Source organism: Megalops cyprinoides, chromosome 20 (assembly GCF_013368585.1).
Source record: "Megalops cyprinoides isolate fMegCyp1 chromosome 20, fMegCyp1.pri, whole genome shotgun sequence".
In the NCBI taxonomy this organism is placed as follows: Eukaryota; Metazoa; Chordata; class Actinopteri; order Elopiformes; family Megalopidae; genus Megalops; species Megalops cyprinoides.
The window spans coordinates 21,582,129-21,598,857 of NC_050602.1; the positions used below are offsets into that span (position 1 = coordinate 21,582,129).

General features: G+C 45.3%; 1 protein-coding gene across 1 annotated transcript in view; it reads right to left on the bottom strand.

The window, feature by feature from the left end:
• Positions 1 to 1,479: 1,479 nt before the first annotated feature.
• Positions 1,480 to 16,729, bottom strand: part of LOC118795626 (neurocan core protein-like) — an 82,063-nt gene continuing 66,813 nt past the window's right edge. The window contains exons 10-14 of the mRNA XM_036554249.1: positions 9,452 to 9,610; positions 7,309 to 7,391; positions 6,179 to 6,323; positions 1,795 to 1,977; positions 1,480 to 1,656 (exon numbers count right to left, since the gene is read on the bottom strand). Of these exons, the coding sequence (XP_036410142.1) occupies positions 1,538 to 1,656; positions 1,795 to 1,977; positions 6,179 to 6,323; positions 7,309 to 7,391; positions 9,452 to 9,610 (689 nt within the window). The 3' untranslated portion in view covers positions 1,480 to 1,537. The remainder of the gene's footprint in view (positions 1,657 to 1,794; positions 1,978 to 6,178; positions 6,324 to 7,308; positions 7,392 to 9,451; positions 9,611 to 16,729) is intronic.

Genomic DNA, 16,729 nt, shown 5'->3' on the forward strand with positions numbered 1-16,729 from the left:
GCAGACGGCATAAAGAAATGCAGACGAGATTTCATTTTAATAATGCGGCCGCATTCGTGTCAGACAATGCCACCTATGTGTTAAAGGTATATGATGACATCCTCCAAGGCTTGTTGCAATCACTCCCCTGCACAACATTTCAAACACGTCCACATGGTCTGTGGTTCACAACAGTCCCACTGAATTTAATAAGGGACAGCGCCAAACCTAAACTTTGCTATAATTTGTGCTTAATTGAGAATAATTTGCTCATTAACTTAGCTGATTGTTGAGGTGCAATCATAATTGTTGATAATTGTTTAAAAAGTGGCTTGAGAAAAGGGTGTATCGACTTCTTGGTGTTGGAGGACTTAAGCAAATGCAAGAGAACAAGCTGAGAAAAACCGAGGGGGATAACAAGAGAGAGAGAGAGGGAGAGGGAGAGGGAGAGGGAGAGGGAGAGGGAGAGGGAGAGGGAGAGGGAGAGGGGGAGAGAGAGAGAGAGAGAGAGAGAGAGAGAGAGAGGGAGAGGGAGAGGGAGAGGGAGAGGGAGAGAGAGAGAGAGAGAGAGAGGGAGAGAGAGGTAGAGAGAGAGAGAGGGAGAGAGAGAGGGAGAGAGAGAGAGAGGGAGAGAGAGAGAGGGAGAGAGAGAGAATAGAGATAGAGGTCAAGGGAAGGATGGAGGCAGAGGGAATAGGCTTACTTTCAAGATCTGATATCTTTATGCCTTGCATTGTCTTTGCAACATCCTCCTCTAGTTCACAATATCAAACCATCACATCTTTTCACTGTAATAAATCATTCCACTGTTTAAAAATGCAGACAACAGTAAAGGTAGCAAAAAAACAAAAAAAGTTACAAAGAAAAATGAATAGATGCATAAATAAAGAAATTGGTAAACTTGTCAAGAGGAACAGGGCTAGAGGTACAAATTTCAGCTATCAGATATTTGGCAAGTCAGTCAAAAACTGTGCGGACAACGAAGTACAAAAGGAATGGTCATTAAAATACTCAATCCAACACAAGTCTGGTCCAGGAATACACAGACCTTTCATTAAACAAGTCTACGTTTGTGATATGACCTTTTAGCAAGAGGAGTTCATTCAAAAAGTAAAATACTTATATTCCTAATCAAGTCTTGTTTTAACACAACCGTGACCTTTTCGAATGAGACTATTTACAACGACAGTTTACCAAACCCAACCCCTGAAAGATAAAGAAGAACAGAATGACAAAATCAATTCTGAAAACCGTGGTCACGGGGGGCCGTGGAGTAAACAGGAAGAAAATGATTTTGACGGACTCCACAACATATTCAACAACAGAAGAAGCGAAAGACAGTGAGGAAGAGGAGGGGAGAAGGAGGAGAATACATAATTACATAAACTGTCCGTGAGAGAGGCCTAGCGGTATTCCTCCAAGCCTCAGAGTTGGGTAGGATTCCACCCGACTTGCTGAGCCTCTGGCTGGGCCAGACAGGGCACGGGGGGGGGGGGGGGGGGGGGGAGAGGAGGGTGGTGGAGATGGTGACTGTGGAGAGTTAGCAGCGGCCGTTGCCTTATGGGTGGTTGTGGCCCTCGGCTCCGCCCCGGTGGCTTCCTGCTCCATGTCTCTTGTGCTTCCTCCTCTCTCGTCGGGACCTGTGGTGGTGACGCCGATAATGGTGGGGTCTCCTAGCTGATGGAGGAGAGTGAGGGTGTTACTTATGGCATAAATATTCACACACTGAACATTATTATACAAGCCACCACGATTTCAGAGAGCCGTTGCACTCCTGGATGTGAGCACACAACGCTTTTGGCGGCTTTCACTCACACTTTGTGCAGACAATCTTGGGCGTGTCCCACTTCCCGTTGGCGCGGCACTTGGCGGTGGCGACGTGGCGCTGGTGGAAGCCGTCCGTGCACTGGTAGCGCACCACGGAGTGGATGTCGTAGCGCGACAGCGTCCGCCCAATGAGGAAGGCATTGTCCACGGCGGGGGGAGGCCCACACAACACTGCCACACGGAGAGACAGAGGCTGAAGACACTCTACTCAACAGCACAACTGAAGGAAGAATGACACAGCAGCTTCTCACTAAAGCCCCAGCAAATATTTATATATAAAATATATATTTATATATAATGATGTTTTACCATCAATTATAACACATCACTGTGAGATGAACTGAATTGATGTAAGTTGAATATATATATATATATATATATATATATATATATATATATATATATATATATATATATATATATACACACACACTGTATATGCACATACATACACACACACACACACACACACACATATCATTTGTACATTCACAACGTGAATACTTGAGAAAAGTAGTCTTATCACTAAATGTATCACTAAAAGCTCTAGTGATAACAGAAGAGAGAGAGTTCTTTTTGATCACTGATCACCACTCTGGCTTATCTGTGCCAGCTACTGCACATTGGTCCTTCTGTTACAGTAGTCCGTCCATACATTAATTTGAAACGAGAGTGTTTAGTTTTTTAGAGGTAGGCTTCCCATTTTCATGAACGTATTCATATGTGAAGGCACTCATTCGACAGTGGCCATTGAGGTTTGGCCGGTGTGATTGTTTTTTTAATGTCGGGTGAGAGGATAACTGGAGATAAATGCCTAGCTTAAGGTTAAGTTTCAGAGAGGAATTCTTCACACTGTCTCATAATGTTCAAACCAACGGCAGCAGAGAGACTCTGCTGTGATTCTGTGACTCTGCTGTCTTGTGAGGCCAGCCACAAGCTGGCAATCACCACATACAGTTCTCTTGCTGCAATTCCTCTCTCCTTCCCTAGATGGCGACGTTGCTAGTGAATCCCAATTGGCTGTGCCTCCACAGGCGAAGCACTCCGAGTCACCGTCTGCGCGTTCCTGCATGCTGTATGAATCTGCAGCCCCTGCCGCGGACGGTAATGAATGCCAAGCTTGTCAATTCCCAGGACCTGGGCAGCCAGAGGCAAAACTTAAATATAGAGTGCCCCCCCCCCCCACCCCACCCCGTCCCCTCTCTCCACCACGGTGTACATCAGCACCGCTTACCATCAGTCCAGCCGGAGGGGGGTCGAACCTGCGTCATTAGTCCCAGAACACAGCTTCACACAGCATTTAAAATCAAATGAATCCTGGAGAGAACGCCCCATCTAGGCCGTCTGTCGGACGGACCAACCAGTGGAAAAGTACCAGGGAGCAGATCTGAGGGGCTAGGCAGTGACTACACTGCGTTTCTACTTCACCAGCTGTACGTGCATGCCCGCTGCACGTAGCCTAGCCTCTCTCAGCGAGCAGAATTTCGGCAGTCCACAGCACTCCGTGTTCAATGTGAATGGCACCTTATCTCCGCTCAGCTTGTCGTGCTGTTTTCTTCCACAGGGACTCTGGAGAATCGGCTCCAGCTTCACTGAAAGGCACACAGGCCTGGATTCGATTAGCATTCGCCCTTAACTTTGACTCAGTTTGGCAAGTTCGGTGATGGCAAAAAATTTATGAAAAAAATGCTGTTTTAAATGTTTCCTGCATTTCTTTTCATTGTAGGTAAAGGACATATGGACATAACAGATTGTTCAATAGCATCAGCTTGTGCAAGAAACATGCAACCAACAGCGCAAGAAACATGTGACCAACAGCGCAAGAAACATGTGACCAACAGCGCAAGAAACATGTGACCAACAGCGCAAGAAACATGCGACCAATAGTGCAAGAAACGTGATCAACAGCGCAAGAAACATGTGACCAATAGTGCAAGAAACGTGATCAACAGCGCAAGAAACGTGATCAACAGCGCAAGAAACATGTGACCAACAGCGCAAGAAACGTGATCAACAGCGCAAGAAACGTGATCAACAGGTCACTGATCACTCAGTCACTGAAGTGATGCAAGCCCTTGTGCTGAAACATAACAGCATAACTAAATGCACAGGCATACACATATAGTAACTGGCAATGTAATTGACTAAATGTAGCCAATTACATCGGAAAACGGATGAACTCAGGTCAAGAGAAAACCACCAAGCCGGTCTCCAGAAACATCAGTTGAGCTCGGTTGGATCTTTATTTTTCTTTTTTTCCCCCCTTTATCCAGAAATTTTCAGTCAACTGGAAATGTCACCATTTTCATTTACTGTGAGGACACGGAAATCAGAGAGGGCTACAGTGATACTCCAGAGTAGCCGAGCCCGGAGATCGATATCATCTGTGAGAAAGAGAGCGCTAACGTTTCCGCCAACGCGCCTCAGCTCAGCTCAGCAATTCTCAGTTCACAGGCCTGTAGGAGGGTGCGTTCACACCTTGTTATCACCAAGCTGCTCAGTAGTAACCCTTATCCTAGCAACACCTGTAACTTCTATTTCTACACACATCAATCTACCACATTTTATTTGTAACAGCGTATTTTCGAAATTATCACAAAGTAGTGTATGTGTTGCATAGATTTTTCAGAGAGAATAAGAAAACAGAAAACGCAGGGCCAACTGGGAATAAACTGGAAAATTATTCCGTGACCCTAGGAGAAGGCTGGCAAAAACAGACCTGGAAAAACGTGGAAATGTTAACATTGGAATAACACACAGGCGTTTACACAGCCTTATATTTTCTGAAACAATTCAATTTAAATAACCTGGCTGAGGCCACAAAAGCAACACCCCACAAAGGATTTGAACTTGCAACCCTCTGACTACAAGCCCGGTTTCATTATGCCAGACTGCTGTCCTGCAAACCTGGCTAACAGCGGTGCCCCACTTAGGATGTGAACCAGAAACATTCAAATTACAAAGTTCAGCTCCATTATGCCGGATCACTGCCCTGTGAATCCAGCCGACAGTTGTACCTTCAGCTGGGATTTGAACTGACAACCCTCCGGTGTCGGGTTCAACCTGCTTGGGGTCCAGAGTGACGCTAAATGCAGGCGAGCATTCTGGACGCCCCTGAAGCGCCCTGCCTCTCGGACTCCTCCCACCAGGGACGCGGCCCCACGGCTATTTTTGCAGCGGCTCTGTCTCTCCCTCATGCAAATGGCGGGACAAAGCAGGTCTAATAAGCCCACAGAGGAGGGCGTTATCTCTGCGCCTCTGTCTGCTGGTGTGCCTCTGTGACAGAGAGCCGCAACGGAGCGCTCCACAGGGGGGACGGAGGGGCTCAGAGCAGATGGCAGCTGAATACCAATTTGGGCCTGAATCCGAAAAAAAAAAAGCCGAAGACCAACCCGAAGCCCACTGCGAGCAGCCGAAACAGTTCCGGGTCATTTGTGCCTGTGCTCCCCCGGAGCTTCGGTAAAACGTGGAGAGACCTGGGAAAGCGGCACGCGTGTCTCTTCTGGGGCCTGCTGTGTGCTGACAGCGAGCCGCGCTGTGTGTTTTCTTAATTGCACGGAGACCCCTGTGGGGAGCAGCTTACACGGAATGCATTTTACACGCTACCCGTTTCACAGCAGATATATGGAAATAGGGTTCAGAAACTCGCTCAAGGGCATATGAGCGGCAAGATCCATGGGATTCAAATATGCAACCTTTTGATTACTAAGTCCAATTCCCATCCGCCTAATAAACTCTGCCGACCCTGGAATGTGAGAGAGGACCGAGGCAAGTGCGTAGCAGAGCTGATAAAGGATTGATCAAGAGCGCTCAGAGTGTCTGCCTCTATCCCCCTGCCTCTCTCCATCTTTCTCTCTGTCAAACACACACTGTAAATTTTGACTTTTTAATTTCCAAATGCTTCATTGGTATAACACATTTGAATAAATATGAGACAAACACCAAAAGTATATTTTTAAAAAACAATAATGACCCTTTCGCTATCTCTCTCTTATGCACGTACACACTGAAACACACACGCAGACACCCCCGGCCCCAACACACTGTGACACACATCCATACAAGCGCACGAACACACACTGTGATACCCCTCCCTCAACACACTGTGACACACATCCACACAAGCACACACACACACACACACGGACACACACACACACACACACACACACACACACGACACACACACACACACACACGACACACACACACACACACGGACACACACACACACACACACACACACACACACACACACACACACGGACACACACACACACACGCACGCACGCACGCACACACACACACACACACACACACACACACGGACACACACACACACACGCACGCACGCACGCACGCACGCACAGACCTGTGGCTTTCTTGCAGATGTAGGGCAGGTTATAGTTGCAGGGCACGTCGTTCCACTTCCCGCCCTCATGAGCCACCATCACCACGCAGTCCTCCCCTCCCGCAAAGAAGTTATCCGGCTGCTTCTCCCGCCAGTTCTCATACTCCTGCACGGGTTTGGGGGGGGTGCAGAATCAGACAGGATTAGCCTGGAACTTGATTTGGGATCCATCACAGCACAACAGTGTAAATGTAGCAAATGGCACAATTTCAGCATCATAAACGCATAGAAGAAACAACTTACAACTTAACCGGTTTGGTTTGGACTAGCGGTGAAATTCGAAGATATCCGTAATCAGTGGAAATGACAGATTCAGAGGATACTTGAACCAACACTGTAGCTTGTGCAGTCGCTGAGATATTAATACTAATATTACTAATACTAATATTAAACCTGTCTGACCCACCGGTGGGTCAATGGGACCCAGGGGGTTAAATACCCTGCAGTATAGCAGCAACAGCCCATCTGGGATTCAAACCGGCAACCTCTGGATTGTAAAACCAGCTTCTAAACTACTGCATCCTCATAATGTAGATAAATAGGCAGTGCTGAACACCAAACATGCATCATTTATAAAGTCACACAAGCAAAAAAATCTGTCATTGCGCCAAATTATTTGTATTGAATGTTATTATATATCATATTTCATATTTTTGCAGCTTGGTTTGTTGTATCAATGCATAATATTACTGCAGTAATAAATTAGACATTCAGTATTAATAGCAATATGCATTAGACCTCCTCTGTAAACATCAGGCATAACTTTACATCAATTCTGAGGCTGTTGCAAAATTATGCCTGATGAAAAGTTAAACATAACTTTAAACTTAACTTAGGAATAAAAGTTAGCATACACGCAATATGCTGAAAATGCCAATGGGCAGCAGTGTAGCATAGTGGTAAGGAGCACCGGTCATACCCCAAAGGTTGCTGGCTTTCTTCCCTGCTGGGGCACTGGTGCTCTACCCAGGGCAAGGTACTTTAGCCAAAATTGCCACAGTAAACATCCATCTTTCTAAATGGATAATGTTAAAATTGTAACTTTCGTAAGTCTATCTGGATAAGAGCGTCTGCAAAATGGTGGCTCTCACCAGCTCCAGGTTGTCTGTCCATTGGAAGTCTTCCTCTACTGTGCGGTCATTCAGTCCGATCCAGGTGTTCTCGTGACCCAGACCTGAGGGACCGGCAGAGTCAGACACCACTTCTGGAGTAAAGCAACTTTATGCACCACACTCAGAGATGTAGCGGTGTTATACGTAACTCAGAGGGTAACATGATCCAATGATGTTACACAACACTCTGGAAGTACATCCGATATTATACATCTATTACAACAGCGTTATATACCACACTCAAAGTACAGCAAGACTATACAGTAGATGACTCTTAGGGTATAGCAGCTAAACACACCACTTGTAAGGTACAGCAGGATCATAACCCCTTTATAACAGTGTTATAAACTAGTTTCAAAGTATACCAATTTTAAACACCATACCCAGAGTACAGCAGTGTTTTATATGACTCACAAGGTACAGCAGTACAGCGTCATACACCATTCTACATATATAAATGTTTTTGAAAATTTAAATGTTTGTTTTGGAAAGAAATTCATACATAGGCATCACCTTCACTATTTATCTTTGTCTAAGAAATAAATTTCAATCATTCATGCATGAGTATTCAGAAAATGTCTTTGAATGCATGTTTCCCATTATCTTAATCAGGTGTGGCCAAAAGTTTGACTGGTACTGTATGACTTTACAGGATATTTCACATAATATCCATTCATAAATCTGCATATTCATTCATCAAGTCCCTCACTCAACATTTCAAGAGCAATGTCCCATCGGACAATCCAAGTTGGCTGGTCCCTCAAGGACAACGCCTATACAACTGTAATATCCTGCTATATCACATCATATCACCATGTGAGTCTTCTCTTTCGCGGTGAGGAGTGCAGGTTTAAACGAGTCTGACAGAGGGGTGCAAAGCGGAACCCCTTTGTTAACTTCGATACCGGCTTCACTTGACCCCCGCGGCTCCCTGCGGGACACTGCAACGGAGCAACGCATGAATTAAAAAAAAATCACTTTCAAACTTTGTGGGTCTGGCGTAAAAGGGGTCACTCTGTACTTACCACCTGGTGTCTGCAGCTCACCCACATACCGTCACCGGGCTTGAATATTAACTTACCGCCGCCGCTCGCTGGGTGTGAATATCAAGTTAAGCCACTTTAAGCGCCGTATAATTTTTTTCCTCTCCAAACGAGGGCAGGGCCATTACCTATGCAGATTTTTTTTCAGCTAAATGTAATTTCAGCGTTCGAGCCTGCGATGGGCTGTATTTTCGGGAACATTAATCTTGCTGACGGCTGTGGTCCTGTAATCGCGAGGGTAGGGACACCCATTTGCATGGCAATTAAACACTTCTTTTTTTTTTCCAACTTTAATTTTTTGGGAAATGTGTTCCTATTGACGGAGAGTCCGAGAGCAAACTGGGGTCTCCCCCTCTTTGTGTGCCTTACTAAGGCTCCGGAAGTCCACAGGAAAATCCATTATGCAACACGTAGGAGGGGTGGGGGGATACTGTCCTGTAAGCTAATTAAATCAGAGTTTGAATTTCTGTCGCCAGGGATACGGAGGGTGAGCACTGCTTTACTGTACACCAAAAGACATATTACATTTATCACTATTCAGGGCAACGTCCACAGTTTACCTATCATCCATTTAGACAGCTGGATATTGCCTGAAGCGATCAAGGTTAAGTTGCGTGAGGGCATACCAGTGGTGTCCCACCAGAGAACCAGCTGCCAACCTTTAGGTTACAAGGCCTACTCCTTACTGCTCCACCACAGCGCTGTTTGAAGGACTGTGCCAAATGTTTGTGGCGTTACACACTCCATACTAAGTTCCCCAGCTTGTGCCCTGCCCTGATATACTGTGTTGGGCAGTGTAGCATAGTGGTAAGGAGCAGGGATGGTACCTGAGAGGTTGCCGGTTTGATTCCCCCGCTAGGACACTGCTTCTATACCGTTGGACAAGGTACTTAACCTATAATTGCCTCAGTAAAATATCCAGCTGTATAAATGGATAACATGTAAAAATTGTAATCTGTGTAAGTCGCTCTGGATAAGAGCATCTGCTAAATGCCAGTAATGTAATTTTTCCCTGGTATTTGCCCCTCTCTGCTCTGTGGTGCTGAGCTCTGACCCACCCGACGGGGGTTCCCACACACCGTTGAGGAAGTCCTGCTCCATGGCGGAGTGGACGCTGGCCAGGTGACCTCCGTGCTCCCGGCAGTCCTTCTCGGCGTCCTCCCAGGTGTGGCGGTGGGTGAAGTACCTGTAGCAGTGCCCGTGGAACTTCTTCCAGGTGTGCTCACAGCCCTGAGTGTCTGCAGAACGACGGAGACAGACGTTACTGAGGGGCGATCGAGAGGGGGAGCTACTCCCTGCATCGCTTTGCACAAAAACAGATGCTGCGGTCTGTGACAGCCACAGCATGTGGGGATAATTCACTCACTGCAAGCAATCTTTTAAACACTCTTAAAGGCCATCCAGGGCCATTCTGTGAAAAACAGATGAGCAGTTTACCTCACAAACATTATGTAAAATGTACAGTACCAGTCATAAGTTTAGACACACTTACTCATAGAAGGGTTTTTCTTTATTGTTACTATTTTCCACATTTTAGAATAGTAGTAAAGACATCAAAACTATAAAATAACACAAATGGGATTATGCAGTGACCAAAAAAAGTCAAAACTAACGTAGAGGAATCTTACATTTTAGATTCATCAAAGTAGGCAAGAAACATTTTCTTCACTTCTTTTTTTTGGAAAGAAATTCATACACAGGCATCAACTGCAAAATTTATGTGTGTCTAAGAAACAAATTTCATACGTTTAAGCATACATCTTTAGATCAAAATGTCTTTGAAAGAATGTTTCACATTATCCTAATCAGGTGTGTCCAGACTTTTGACTGGTACTGTATATATAATGGGAGATAAATAAACAGGCAGTTTTCTGGGAAAGTTCAGAGAGTTCCGGAGTGGCACCCCCTCAGGGAACGCTGAGTGCTTTTAAGCCACCCTGCCACATTCCTCTCTGCTTCCTGACGTTCACTTTTCTTCTCTTCCATAATCCTTGTCTTTTTCGAAAGAAAAAAAAGCTTAGCGATGTAGGAAAAAAAGCTTTAATCCGCCGAAATGGCTTCCTCCTTGGCAGTCTTTGGCTAATTAAACCCTGTCACATCCCTGTCAACAGAGCATCCCCCTCTCTTTCTCTGGGGTGTGACTGTGTCTGTGTTGATCCACAGAGCTAATACGCTCTCCTCCCCCACTGTGACGTGTGTGTGCGCGTATGTGTGTATGTGAGTGCGTTTGTGTGCATGTGTGTGTGCATGCGTGCGTGCGTTCGTGTGAGTGTGTGTGTGCATGCGTGCCTGTGTGTGCGTGTGTGTGTGTGAGAGTGCATTTGTGTGTGCGTGCATGAGTGTGCGTGCATGTGTGCGTGCGTTTGTGTGTGTGCGTGCATGTGTGTGTGTGCGTGCGTGGGTGTGTGTGTTTGGGGGGAGGACGTTATCTGTCTGCACAGCTCTGCTCCCTGCTATGTCAGTTGAGTGAAAGATTTAATTTGACTCCTGCTTTTTTTGCACTACATTTCCAAGGTGAGGCAAATAAGGCTGGCTGGGGCCCTGCTTAGCACGCAGTTGGTTGCAGGAGCAGGACTGGGACATTGCGGTTGGGGCTGTCTAAACGCTGCCCTTTTGAGTCCCCCGCCAAACTTGTAGACGTTTTAATTTAATTTCCGTTTTTTTTTTTTTTTTTTTGCAAAGAGGTTGGCGTCAGTCCGTTAGTCTCACCTCTGCACGTATACAGGATTTCTGGTCATTCTTGGCCATCGGCAAATGAAGCCTCTGACTCCGAGAGCTCACAGACACACGGGCATCTGTGACCTGCTTTCACAGCGCCTGCTGCCAGGATGCACCTCTGCGTCCAGCGAAATTCGTTCCTCAGCAAGCGGAAATGTTCTCGATTCAGTATGTGCCTCCATTTGCAAAAGTTTACACCAATAACAGCAAGAGGCAAACCGCCACGAGGGAAGTTGCCACCGGTGCTTGAAAAGACTGCAGCACCTTAGGTTCACAACTCGAAGCCGTTTCAGTGCAAGCTATCGCCTCTGCCTTAACTTGAATCGATCCCAATATTATTCAACTGAAACTGCATCACGGAAATGGCAGCCTCCCCCATATATCCTCTCTTGCATTTCAGCATGTGCACAATTGTTTTGGGCTTTTTTTTTTCCCCCCCTCCACATTTCCCTGATTTTGAAATGCAAACCCCTCTGATGTCTCCTGCACCTTCCTGCCCTGAGGAAGAAAACGGTGCAAAAGCAGAAACTGCTTTTTAAACGCTGGAAATTTCTGCAGACTCTGCAGCGCAAAAAATATGCAGCAGAGCTGCAACCACTCTGCGATATTCACACTGAGGTGTTGATGACTTTGGAAGTCATTAACACGTCTACCTGTACACAAACTCCTCCTTATGGGCAACATTAGACAGATAATTGCTCGGGTTTCATAACAATAATAAGATGATGTATTCTTTAATGAAAATTAGGCGCAGACATACAGATCAAGTGGCACAAAATATCCAGTGGCATCATAATTGTAGTGATTTGCGCGGTGCTTTAATAAGCTGACTGGTGACTGGAAAGTGGAAGATCACAACAGTGTAGATTCCAGTGAACCAGAGCACAGTGGGATGAATTACAATTGAACAGAAATCAGCAAGAGAGAGAATTCATTTGCGTCCTGGAATGCCACGGCAACAGGAAATCTCAGCTAACAATCAGCGCAGCCATCCTTTTATTTTTTTCACCCTGATACCTTCCTGGCAATTTGACTGCACAGCGGTTGGCGTATTGCATTAGCGTGGAGGGTATTCAGACTGGATGCGATGGTGGAATACTGTTGTCTGCAATAAAAGGGAGCGCTCTCTAAGTCTGTATGTGCCCGACTGAAGGGGCCTCCAAGGTCTCAGTCCATCCACCGGGGACCTAAAGCGAGCCCCTCATTAATGACCACTTCTTACCATTATTAACGTCATCGTTAACGTAGTTTATTATTTCATTGATTGCTAGTTAGGACACACACACACACACACACACACACACACACACACACACACCTCTCTGACTCACATTAAACCTCCCACTGTATGCACTCCAACGAAGGGCCAGCGAATGATATATATATATTTTTTTTTTGTTAAGTCATAGTTAAAAATGAACTGAACATAGTGTTTTTAGTGAGCATTTACAGCTACTTTTTTGTGATGATTTTGGCAGTACCTTGACCTCTAGTGAAATCACCTGGGGCAGGCTGATTAAAACTGGCTTCATGTTTTTGGGTACGTGTGGGTACTGTCGGAATGAAGATTGTCCCCGGGAGCAGTTATTCCCCTGCCAAACAAGTCAGTCTGAGAGGAAGTGCCTGGAGCTTCAGACAGACCATGTCCTGCAGAAACCCCTCCTAACCCCAGTACTGTAACTCCCTGATGAGTTCAGTCTAACAAACGCCACTCATTAACCACCTACATGCTAATCAAATTATCTCCCCTTTCGCGACTGAACCATCAGAATTTTAGTTTTCTTGTCTGAAATTTCCTTACTCTCCTATTTTGCATGGACAAGGTTAACAAGGACATTATTCGTGTCCTTTCAATGTATCCAGACTAAAGTATTCAAAGAATGAAAAGTGTTGCATTTTAAATTAAATTCCTGCATCTGGAAAATTAAAGGTGAGGACTGATGACAGGAAAAAATAACAGACTGAGGCCTCGTGAACCCCAATAATGGGTGGAGTTCTCTCTTGCCATCAGACCCTCACTAGCATGAACCAATCAAATGACTTTGGTCTCCGTAGCAGAACCCTACGATTGGTTCCAGTCAGTCGCTAGTAATTGATGAAGCCTCGCTCTCCCTGGAGACAAGCATACAGCCTGGTCTGAAGAGAAATGGCTGAGAACGGCAAAGCTTCACAGTTTCTAAACTAGTGTGGAGATAAACACAGGCTTCCTGCTTGGCATTCCGGATATGCATTGAAGTAACGGACTTGCATTCGGTACGTCACAGGCACTTGAACAGCAAGCCACCACCCGGCAAAGAAACCGGGGCGATTCCAGACCCTGAGTGCCTTCAAGCGGAAGCCCCCAGGGTCAATTACAGCCGGCTTGAGATGGCATGCTCCGTGCTGCATTCTAGTGTTTGCTGAAGTACAGAAAATAACGCGGATAAGGCTTTTATTAGTGCGACGAAGAGGAGAATCTGGTTTACATTATGGGAGAATCTGATTGGGCAAGATTACGGACGACTCGCGCGGTTGCCTGCCTCATTTCATCTTGTTACCTGGAGACACTGCATTTCCAGGGCTGCTGGCAGCAGAGTTTGACAAGCAATAAATACACATTGCCGAGATATCATACTGAGAATGACAAAGGGCAAATCAGATTTTTATATGAATGGAAAGATGAGAGAGAATGCTGGAAAAAAAAGAGTATGAAAGAAAGGAGAACTGATTGCTTCACACCAATAACAAATATACAAATTTAAATAAGGATCACCAATTAGTGTCAGATTCCTTTTTACCTGAATGAACTGCAATGAGGTATCTTTGCCTTTGGGCACCTCACAGGAAATCATCAGATCTTTTGTTACAATCAAAAATATCTAACGTAACCTCAACCTCTTGGCTATCACTTCAATGATCTCATATAATGTGAAGTGTGCAAAGTAAATGCTACCCCATTAGAAAAACACAACACACACACGCAAAGAGCAACCAGCTGCTTGACGAGTGATAATTACCAAAACTGACAAGCTTGTAAATGATGAAAAACGTTTTCAGATGAAACCGTTCCCAGGTGAAAGGTCAGCTCCCTGTCTATGCATAGCTCACAGGCCAGCTCTGACTGGTAACTGCCTCCCAGTCACAGCATGTCCACATGGTCTCCTGGTCACCTGCCCTTGGGCATACACCTGTCAGTGCACCTATGGCTGCACCTAGCTGCTCTTTGAAAAATCACTCATTTACCCTGCAGCCCTAATTTAACATGTATGTCTGAGTGCGGGTTGAAATCAAAGTATCTGAAGATTGAAACCCCAGTTAAAGTTTTTAAATGGTACATGCAGTACAGCACCAAGCATTCACAAATCATTCTCGTAAGAACTGAAAGCGTAAGGCTGTGTGTTTACACCGTTGGTTCTTACCACGCTGGCTAAAGGATTCTTGGTAGTGCATTGTGCTGTACGTCCTAGCCAACCACACTCAATGGGTTTATTTTCTGACAGACCTACTCTGGCTGGCTTGTAAATGCAGTGATGCCAGAGCGGGTAGGTGGATGGATGTTCTGTACTTTGGTTGCTTGTGACAGAATCACTTTCAATTGCCAGGTCAGCTGCCCACATCCTAGCTGGCAAGGAGGCGAAACCTCTTCTCTAACAGCTCCAGAGCCACCACTGCTGTTAATGCCTTAAACTCCAGCCCAACGGCAGCAGGAGACACCCGTAGGCTGACATCTTTAAAAAAAAAAAAAAAAAAAAATCTTGAAAGGCTCTCAAAAGACGGTGACAACAGAGAAATAGTAATAGATGACAGGAACTGGATGACTCCCTTTGGTATAAAATAATTTGAGAGGATCTCTGCACTGGCTTTTTAAAAACTTCAAAGAAGAAGTACAGAGGACATACGGTCGGAATGCTTTGTTCATACGATGAAAAACTGAATGAATGATAATCATGTGAATGATTTCCATCCCGATTCAACCCTCAAGGACAGAAGAAGATCGGCCGGGACGAAAGTACCATTCAGAGCGATATTGCGCCGGCTAATTATTGCTTGGCGTTCAGAGGCTTGTGGGGCTCTCTACATGGTGAGCCTGCGCAGCCGATCCGCGGACTTCTGTTTTAATCCACAACACATGTTCCTCTAGCTGTGCTATTAGAATTCATTAATCTCCATTAGCGTTAACATTGCTTAAAGACTCAGAGGAGAAAAGATTAATTTCACAGCGTGTTTGTGGAGCCGCATGCCTGAGAGAAGAGTTTCAGAGCCCCCTTTCATCGCAAAGTGCAGGTCCCCGCCTCACCGCAGAAGCCTGCTGCTACCTATCCCGCATTGCATGTTGGGTAATGGGAGTGTCTGTGTTAGCTCGGTGATGCACGTGGGAAACCTTAATGTGTGGATTCAGTCAACATGGGTTCTTAGCTTTGATAAAAAAAAAAATCCATTTTACTTTCACTTGCAAACAGAGGCACAGCAACCAAAGAGCGACTTCAAACCCCTACCAAGTGGTTACCAACCATGCTGCAGAAAAGTCATTTAACAAAATCAATTCTAGTAGTTCTGGTCTGGGCAACCCCAGAACTCTTGGATCAGTCCAGTACATTTCACTTACTTAGGAAATTAAGGGACTTATTGGTGATCAGATCAATGGAATTCTACAGCAAATATGAGCTTCTTGTAATGGGTCAAATGCCAAGAACTTGAGACCCATAAAAAGTTATCTAGGTGTACCTTCTCTGTCCATCTTGGCTCTCCAATATCCCTCGCAAATATTTTTACAAACTTCATGAAAAAATAAATATGTGGACTTTCACATACGAGTGACCTGCATCCCGTGCACTTCAAATCTTTTTTTTTCAACTGCTTATCAAATTTCAGATCAAGAAAATTCAATTGGACTTGAATTCATTTGCAAACTAATGCATGATCGTTTATTCAGTCTTGCTGCTTGCTTCTACTTCTACGGGTTTGACAACAGACAACTTTTTGATAGCAGCTGCTTCACTTGCCGTTTACCTGGGGTTTACTATCTCTGGAAAACACAGGCTTCTGATAGTGAATACAGACACTCCACTTGCTGCGATCTTGTTTTTCGCCATTTAACTGCGGTAGAATTGGAGCGTAACAGCAAGAGTGCTGTCCGTTTTGGAAATCGTTCACAAGTGACATCTGGTGAATGAAAGCGCGTCAAATATGTCACTTCCCACGATGTCATGTCTACAATGTGGTATCCTTACTGTGCGGTTGATTTCTAGCTAAACCTCAACGCGTTGGCTTTGGTACCGCATTAAGAAATTTGGGTTACATTCCAAACGCCTCTCTGCGGTGGCCACAGTTCAACTGCCTTAATTCACATCCTGAAGAAATTATGTCAGTCTCAGGGGTTTCGCATATAGCCGCAGATGAAGTGAACCGTACTTGTATTTAAAATAAGCGGTCAAAGCAACTGCGTGTGTGAATGCACTATGTTTCTGAAAGCGGCATCCCCCACTGGTTTAGTCTGTTGCGCCAAGTTCACCCTAAGTCAAGGGAACTTGCAACACAGCCAACCAAACACTATCCCTGGGTTTTATTTCCTCACAGAACAATCGTGAGCATTTTCTTTGGGGACCCTCATGGTTCATCCCTCAAACTTGATTAAACAAGGCGGGTTCTTCAGCAACTCC